Source organism: Engystomops pustulosus, chromosome 7, assembly GCF_040894005.1.
Source record: "Engystomops pustulosus chromosome 7, aEngPut4.maternal, whole genome shotgun sequence".
NCBI classification, from domain to species: domain Eukaryota; kingdom Metazoa; phylum Chordata; class Amphibia; order Anura; family Leptodactylidae; genus Engystomops; species Engystomops pustulosus.
Window position 1 is genome coordinate 159,680,028 of NC_092417.1, and position 9,803 is coordinate 159,689,830.

Below are 9,803 nucleotides of genomic sequence, written 5' to 3' on the forward strand. Positions count from 1 at the left end.
CTCCGCGATCCCCCCCCCCGCCCGAAGAAGCAGCTGTCCTCCGCGATCCCCCCCCCCCGCCCGAAGAAGCAGCTGTCCTCCGCGATCTCCCCCCCCCCCCGCCCGAAGAAGCAGCTGTCCTCCGCGATCCCCCCCCCCGCCCGAAGAAGCAGCTGTCCTCCGCGATCTAACACCCCCCCCCCCCCCCCCGCGAAGAGGCAGCCGTCCTCCGACCAAACACCCCCCCCCTGCCCGTACAACCCCCCTCCTGTCGGAACAAGCGACCGACAGAACCCCACAACATACAGTATGTATTTATCGGTGTATATATGATGTATATTCTGTGTATATATGTATATACAGTGAATATATGTGTAACTGTGTATATACTGTGTATATGTGTATATATGCATCTACTGTGTATATAATGTGTATATACTGTGTATATGTGTATATATGCATCTACTGTGTATATACTGTGTATATGTGTATATATGCATCTACTGTGTATATAATGTGTATATACTGTGTATATGTGTATATATGCATCTACTGTGTATATAATGTGTATATACTGTGTATATGTGTATATATGCATCTACTGTGTATATAATGTGTATATACTGTGTATATGTGTATATATGCATCTACTGTGCATATAATGTGTATATACTGTGTATATGTGTATATATGCATCTACTGTGTATATAATGTGTATATACTGTGTATATGTGTATATATGCATCTACTGTGTATATAATGTGTATATACTGTGTATATGTGTATATATGCATCTACTGTGTATATAATGTGTATATACTGTGTATATGTGTATACATGCATCTACTGTGTATATAATGTGTATATGTGTATACATGCATCTACTGTGTATATAATGTGTATATACTGTGTATATGTGTATACATGCATCTACTGTGTATATAATGTGTATATACTGTGTATATGTGTATACATGCATCTACTGTGTATATAATGTGCATCTACTGTATATATAATGTGTATATACTGTGTACATGTGTATATATGCATCTACTGTGTATATAATGTGTATATACTGTGTACATGTGTATTTATGCATCTACTGTGTATATGTGTATATACTGTGTATATGTGTATACATGCATCTACTGTATATATAATGTGTATATACTGTGTATATGTGTATACATGCATCTACTGTATATATAATGTGTATATACTGTGTACAAGTGTATATATGCATCTACTGTGTATATAATGTGTATATACGGTGTATATGTGTATACATGCATCTACTGTATATATAATGTGTATATACTGTGTACAAGTGTATACATGCATCTACTGTATATATACTGTGTATATGTATACATGCATCTGTGTATATAATGTGTATATACTGTATTTATATGTATATACTGTGTATAGTTGCATATACTGTATTTATACACGCATATATTTGTATAAGCATATATATGTGCACATTTAAATATATATGATTATGTTTATATGCTGTGTATGTGGTATGTATGTGTATATGCTCTGTGTACTGAATGTGTGTGAAAATGCTGTATATACTGAATGTGTGTGTATTTGCTGTATGTGTGTATATTCTGTGTGTATATGGTGTTTTTATACTGCATGTATGTGTATATATGGTCAGTGTATATGTGTGTGATGTATATATACCGTATGTGTGTATATACTTTATGAGTTTGTGTATACTCTGTGTATTAGTGTATAAATGTATATGGATACATAAATGTGTGTGTATACTTGTATATATATGGGTGCAAGCATACCAGTGTAGAACTTTATGTGTGTATATATCAGTGTATAAATGTGTTTAATTGTATAAACTGCAGGACTGGGTGTCTGGTGCGGGCTGAGGTGTATGTTACATGGGACTGCATATCTGGTAGGGGTGAAGGTTTATATAAAGCTGTGTTACTGGGGATGAGGCGGCTGTATGTAGCTGTGTTACTGGGGGTGAGGCGGCTGTATGTAGATGTGTTACTGGGGTCGAGGCGGCTGTGTGTAGCTGTGTTACTGGGGATGAGGCGGCTGTATGTAGCTGTGTTACTGAGGATGAGGCGGCTGTATGTAGCTCCGTTACTGGGGCCAAGGCGGTTGTATGTAGCTGTGTTACTGGGGGCGAGGTGGCTGTATGTAGCGGTGTTACTGGGGACGAGGCGGCTGTATGTAGCTGTGTTACAGGGGATGAGGCGGCTGTATGTAGCTGTGTTACAGGGGATGAGGCGGCTGTATGTAGCGGTGTTACTGGGGTGAGGCGGCTGTATGTAGCGGTGTTACAGGGGACGAGGCGGCTGTATGTAGCGGTGTTACAGGGGACGAGGCGGCTGTATGTAGCGGTGTTACAGGGGACGAGGCGGCTGTATGTAGCTGTGTTACAGGGGATGAGGCGGCTGTATGTAGCTGTGTTACTAGGGATGAGGCGGCTGTGTATAGCTGTGTTACTGGGGATGAGGCGGCCGTATGTAGCTGTGTTACTGGGGATGAGGCGGCTGTGTATAGCTGTGTTACTGGGGGCGAGGCGACTGTATGTAGCTGTGTTACTGGGGATGAGGCAGCTGTATGTAGCTGTGTTACTAGGGATGAGGCGGCTGTGTATAGCTGTGTTACAGGGGATGAGGCGGCTGTATGTAGCTGTGTTACAGGGGACGAGGCGGCTGTATGTAGCTGTGTTACAGGGGACGAGGCGGCTGTATGTAGCTGTGTTACAGGGGACGAGGCGGCTGTATGTAGCTGTGTTACAGGGGACGAGGCGGCTGTATGTAGCTGTGTTACAGGGGACGAGGCGGCTGTATGTAGCTGTGTTACTGGAGGCGAGGCGGCTGTATGTAGCTGTGTTACTGGGGGCGAGGCGGCTGTATGTAGCTGTGTTACTGGGGGCGAGGCGGCTGTATGTAGCTGTGTTACTGGGGGCGAGGCGGCTGTATGTAGCTGTGTTACTGGGGATGAGGCGGCTGTATGTAGCTGTGTTACTGGGGGCGAGGCGGCTGTATGTAGCTGTGTTACTGGGGGCGAGGTGGCTGTATGTAGCTGTGTTACTGGGGGCGAGGTGGCTGTATGTAGCTGTGTTACTAGGGATAAGGTGGCTGTATGTAGCTGTGTTACTGGGGATGAGGCGGCTGTATGTAGCTGTGTTACTGGGGGCGAGGCGGCTGTATGTAGCTGTGTTACTGGGGGCGAGGTGGCTGTATGTAGCTGTGTTACTAGGGATAAGGTGGCTGTATGTAGCTGTGTTACTAGGGATAAGGCGGCTGTATGTAGCTGTGTTACTGGGGATGAGGCGGCTGTATGTAGCTGTGTTACTGGGGGCGAGGCGGCTGTATGTAGCTGTGTTACTGGGGGCGAGGCGGCTGTATGTAGCTGTGTTACTGGGGATGAGGCGGCTGTATGTAGCTGTGTTACTGGGGATGAGGCGGCTGTATGTAGCTGTGTTACTGGGGGCGAAGCGGCTGTATGTAGCTGTGTTACTGGGGGCGAGGCGGCTGTATGTAGCTGTGTTACTGGGGGCGAAGCGGCTGTATGTAGCTGTGTTACTGGGGGCGAAGCGGCTGTATGTAGCTGTGTTACTGGGGGCGAAGCGGCTGTATGTAGCTGTGTTACTGGGGGCGAGGCGGCTGTATGTAGCTGTGTTACTGGGGGCGAGGCGGCTGTATGTAGCTGTGTTACTGGGGGCGAGGCGGCTGTATGTAGCTGTGTTACTGGGGGCGAGGCGGCTGTATGTAGCTGTGTTACTGGGGGCGAAGCGGCTGTATGTAGCTGTGTTACTGGGGGCGAGGCGGCTGTATGTAGCTGTGTTACTGGGGATGAGGCGGCTGTATGTAGCTGTGTTACTGGGGATGAGGCGGCTGTATGTAGCTGTGTTACTGGGGGCGAGGCAGCTGTATTTAGCTGTGTTACAGGGGATGAGGCGGCTGTGTGTAGATGTGTTACAGGGGATGAGGCGGCTGTGTGTAGATGTGTTACTGGGGTGAGGTGGCTGCATGTAGCTGTGTTACTAGGGATGAGGCGGCTGTATGTAGCTGTGTTACTGGGGTGAGGCGGCTGCATGTAGCTGTGTTACTAGGGATGAGGCGGCTGTATGTAGCTGTGTTACTGGGGTGAGGCGGCTGCATGTAGCTGTGTTACTAGGGATGAGGCGGCTGTATGTAGCGGTGTTACTGCGGGGATAGTGGATAGTGAGCAGGAGGACGAGTATGTACACTGCACTCAGTGGGGGCCTCCACCAGATTTTGCGCCCAGGGGCCCCCACCACCCTTAATCCGGCTCTGGTCGTCAGTATTAGACTGACGGGGGTCCAACCCCTGGAGCCCCCCACCTATCAGCTGTGTACCAAAACTAGCCGGGCGCTGTACACTGTGTAAAAGATTCTTCAAGCTCAATCCCATACAAGTTCTCGAAGGAGACAGCGGTGTGCTTGTTAGGAGTCCATGTGTATCACACGACCGGGTGGAGAAGGGAGGGGCACTGAGCAAACCTCACCCCTCCACTGAAAGCGAAGAGGATATGGCAAAACAAAAGACATGGCGCGGTGAGACACTATGTTCACCGTGCCATACACCTCTATAGGGGCCGTGATCGAGCACCCATTACGTTCATGTGCATTGGGCGTGAGCTTGTAAACAACTGATCTTAAGCATCACTAATCCACCACCCCTTTAATAGGGTTCTCCATTATGTAGAATTGATGTCCTTAGGATGGGTCACGAGATCAGCAAGAGTCTGACCCCCGGGCGCCGACATGAGCACAGTGGGGCAGATTTACTTACCCGGTCCATTCGCGATCCAGCGGTGCGTTCTCTGCGGTGGATTCGGGTCCGGCCGGGATTCATTAAGGCAGTTCCTCCGACTTCCACCAGGTGGCGCTGCTGCGCTGAAGTTCCCCGGAATGCACTGAAATACACAGGCCTATGCCTAGTGAAGGTAAGTGCAAGTCTTGCGACATTTTTAATATTTTTTTTTAAAAATGCGGTGGTTTTTCCCGAATCCGTCAGGTTTTCGTTCGGCCACGCCCCCCGATTTCCGTCGCGTGCATGCCAGCGCCGATGCGCCACAATCCGATCACGTGCGTCAAAATCCCGGGGCAATTCAGGGGAAATAGGCGCAAAACGGAAATATTCGGGTAACACGTCGGGAAAACGCGAACCGGGGCCTTCGTAAATGACACCCAGTGTATGGGGGAAGAGGCAGGCAGCGCTGTGCTCTGTGTAGTGGTCATGTTGCACTATTACACCTTAGCTCCCATACACCTCAATGAGACTTCATGTTGGTAGACGAATATCTCCCATATGATTGCTATGAGCTCTGCAAGACTCTGGCTGACGTTAAAGAAAACTATGATTAAAAAGCTTTGCCCTTATCCCAAAATGATTCCTTTCCATGGCTGCAATGTTACAAAAATCAGTTTTGTGAACTAACACCTGATGTGAGTCCAATCACACCGAGAAAGTTACTTGCATCGTCCCACCTCCTTGCTGTGATACTCGGCTGTAGGAACATTGAGAGCTCTGTAACATCATTGGGCACTTAAAGTGATATGAAGAGGATGACGTCACCTAAGGTCCTGTTACATACATGAGCTAGAGGATGCAAATGTATCTGATCACATGCAATCACAGCAGCCTTCAAGGAGGATGGGGGAGGAGTAGAAGTCCATTAACCCCTTAAGGACCAGGCCCTTTTTCGTTTTTGTGTCTTTATTTTTCACTCCCCACCTACAAAAATCTATACCTTTTTTATTTTCCCATGTACAGAGCTGTGTGACGGCTTATTTTCTGTGTAACAATTAGCACTTCGTAGTGATGGTATTAAATATTCTATGCCGTGTACTGGGAAGCGGGAAAAAAAAATTCTGAATGCAGTGAAAAAAAACACATTTGCGCCATTTCTTGTGGGCTTGGATTTTATGTCTTTTAGGCTACATGCACACGGCAGCGCGGGGAGAGGAGGAGGTGGCGCCGCTCACCCCCCCCCCCCTCTCCATAGGAAGTTATGGCGCTGTAATACGGGAAAAGATAGGACATGTCCTATCTTTTCCCGGGCTACGGAGCTGCACCGTACCGCTCCCGTAGCATGCCGTGAGCCCATAGAAGTGTATGGGGGACGTATATCGGCCGTATATACGTCCCCCATACATGTGTGTGAATGCAGCCTTACTGTGCACCCCAAATGACAGGTCTACTACATTTATTGGGTCAATACGATCACATGGATATCAAATTTGTATAGGTTTTATAATGTCTTCATACATTTACAAAAATTTAAACCAAAAAAAAAAATCTTCATTTTGCCGTCTTCTTGCGCTAATAACTTTTTCATACTTCGGTGTACGGAGCTGTGAGTGATATCATTTTTTGCGACTTTTGATGACGTTTTCAATGCGTTTCTTGTTAGGACTGTACGACCTTTTGATCACTTTTTATTGAAATTTTTATATTTTTCTAAATGGCAAAAAAAATGCCATTTGCGACTTTGGAAGCTATTTTTCGTTACGGGGTTAAACGCAGTGAAAAAAAACGTTATTATATTTTGATAAATCAGGCATTTTCGGACACGGCGATATCTAATGTGTTTATGATTTTTACTGTTTATTTATATGACTTCTAGGGAAAGGGGGGTGATATGAATTTTTAGTTTTTTTAATATAATAATTTTTTACCGTTTTTGAGGGCCTGTGAGCCCTCATACTCCGCCATGTGCACCAAAACATACAGGTACGTCTTATTGTGCTATGGGGTTAAGGCTGCTGTGATTTCATGGAATCAGATACATACATGGGGTAGATGTTGCAAATGTAACAGGATCTTAGATGACATCATCCACATCACATGACATGCTGAGAAGAGGCACAAGACACGGGGAGGTGTAGATGGGAGGCGGCAGCAGAGCGGGACACGCCCCCTCTGATGCTCAGGATTATAAGATAAAGTGGATTTATGGGGATGTGAGGGAAACAATTTTTAGGTAAAAGAAGGGGGTCAGTAAGTTAAGGTTTTATGGGAACCTGTCACTAGCTGTATATGTGAAAACATGGTGGCAGGTTCTCTAAAGGACATCTACCACCAGGATGAAGGACTGTATACAAAGGAGCCTGACGGATTACAACCAGTAATCCCCAAATCACAGACAGTGAATGGGAGTGCTGGAAATAACCAAGCGCTGTGCTCTGTAATTTTCAACACTCCCATACAATTGAATGGAGTAGCAGGACAGATGCTCAACCTGCCACTTCATCAATTAGTGAGTTCAAGATCCCCATTCCCCGGATTGTGTGGGTCCATTCTCGTGACCAGTGGGGGTTCCAGAAGTCGACTCCACTGGGATCAGCTGGTTTCTCCTGTCCTGTGGATAGAGGATAACTAATAAAGCTGGTACAACCCCTTTAAAAATCTACTTGGAATTTTTTCACTCTGAACGGAGGTGGAGACTGATCAAACTCTGTAGAGACCAAATCCTTGATCAATTACAATAAAAAGATTGCAAAAATAGCTTTGCTTCTATTGTTTTCCTGTAACAGCGCCACCTCTATCTTTAGGCTGTAGCTGGTATTGCAGTTAAGCTGCAGTACACCAAACCCATAAGTTGGGGGAAGAGGAATCAAATCTTCATAATTTCTAAGAGACCTTTAACAAATCTGTGATCGTGCTGAGAAATTATGTCCATGTGACCCCCTGCTATTCCCAGAGAAACACAGTGACTTATGGAGATGTGAGCTTTAGAACTAGTGTAATTACTCTGTATAGTAATGATACCATGCAGGAAGTACTGAGCAGTGTTGTCTGGTTATCCCCAAGGCCCACAGAGCCATTAACTCATTGCCCGTGTAGTTTCCGCTACCCCATTTCTGTCCACAAGTCAGATTTGGTACTGCAGGTAAACATTTGGCTAAACTGCAATACCAGCTACAGCCTGAAGACAGTTGTGGCGCTGTTACAGCAAACAAGTTTATATGTTCTAATCTTTTACAACCCTTCAACACATCTCACCTCTCTCACAGCGGTGCAGAAATCGCTTTGCAGGACCCTCTGCAGGGCATGGAGCTTGTGTGGGGGGACCTCGCCGCTTCTCTGCAGCTTCTCCAGCAGCTCAATGGCCCTTGAGATATCTAAGGAAGTAAAAGATTTATATGAGGAGCCTGGAAGGTGTGGACAAAGAGGTGGAGGGTCTTGCGGACCCCCAGCGACAAAGGGGGGCGAGGATTCGCGGAACCCCAGCGACAGGGGGGGGGGGGGTGTTTTAGGTTTCGAAGACCCCCAGCGACAGGGGGGGCAGGATTTGCGGACCCCCAGCGGCAAGGGGGGGGGGGGAGGAGTGAGGATTCACGGACCCCTAGCGGCAGGGGGGGGGGGGGGGGTATGAGGATTCACAGACCCCCAGCGGCAGGGGTGGGCACAAGGATTCGCGGACCCCCAGCGACAGGGGGGGCCAGGATTTGCGGACCCCCAGCGACAGGGGGGGCAGGATTTGCGGACCCCCAGCGGCAGGGGGGGGGGGTGAGGATTCACGGACCCCTAGCGGCAGGGGGGGGGGGGGGTGAGGATTCACAGACCCCCAGCGGCAGGTGGGGCACAAGGATTCGCGGACCCCCAGCGACAGGACAATCCAATCCCCAGGTGATGTATTTGTAGTGACAGGTGACAGTCTCCTCTCCCTGTAGACACGTTACACTCTCTCTGCTCCAGTCTGAGGCTCCATCATCCAGGGTCACACTCAGGAGGTGGAGACAGTCAGGACCCGGGGTCAGTCACCTCTCTATACATTACCTGCTCTGCCCTGACACAATGTGACAGCTCCGGCCTCACATACATGACACCTCTATGAGGTCTGTGCCTGACACAGAGCACCGGCCACTGTGCTGTGGACAGTCGCGCCCGCTGCTCACCTCTCTCCAGCCGGATAGGATCCCCGGACACTGCCATCTTGTCACCAGCGGCTTCACCTGCCGGAAACTACCGACGGAAGTGACGTCAAAAACAGAATATCACGTGATGGCGGGGATTATGGGATGTGTAGTCCCTGCGTGTGGCTCTATAGGCACCAGGTGAGGAGGAGCACATGCCGGGGGATGTTATCTAGTGCTTTCATTTTGGTGTATAATATTAGTGACAGTAACATTACATAGTAAGGGGTTCTGCTGAGTTACTGATGTACAGTTAATATTTCTTAAAGGGAACATGTAGCCATTATACACACAGTGATGTCACAGTACAGGGACAATACACACAGTGATGTCACAGTACAGAGATAATACACACAGTGATGTCACAGTACAGGGACAATACACACAGTGATGTCACAGTACAGGAATAATACACACAGTGATGTCACAGTACAGGGATAATACACACAGTGATGTCACAGTACAGGGATAATACACACAGTGATGTCACAGTACAGGGGTAATACACACAGTGATGTCACAGTACAGGGACAATACACACAGTGATGTCACAGTACAGAGATAATACACACAGTGATGTCACAGTACAGGGACAATACACACAGTGATGTCACAGTACAGGGATAATACACACAGTGATGTCACAGTACAGAGATAATACACACAGTGATGTCACAGTACAGGGATAATACACACAGTGATGTCACAGTACAGGGATAATACACACAGTGATGTCACAGTACATGGATAATACACACAGTGATGTCACAGTACAGGGATAATATACACAGTGATGTCACAGTACAGGGACAATACACACAGTGATGTCACAGTACAGGGACAATACACAGTGATGTCACAGTGCAGGGATAATACACACAGTGATGTCACAGTA

The 9,803-nt window shown here is 47.5% G+C and overlaps 1 protein-coding gene across 1 annotated transcript in view; it reads right to left on the reverse strand.

Moving 5' to 3' along the window:
- LIN7C (lin-7 homolog C, crumbs cell polarity complex component) overlaps window positions 1–9,043 on the reverse strand; it is a 22,509-nt gene extending 13,466 nt beyond the window's left edge. Inside the window, 2 exon segments of the mRNA XM_072118557.1 lie at window positions 7,995–8,113; window positions 8,891–9,043. Coding sequence (XP_071974658.1) covers window positions 7,995–8,113; window positions 8,891–8,927 — 156 coding nt within the window. The 5' untranslated portion in view covers window positions 8,928–9,043.
- Between the last annotated feature and the right edge of the window lie 760 nt (window positions 9,044–9,803).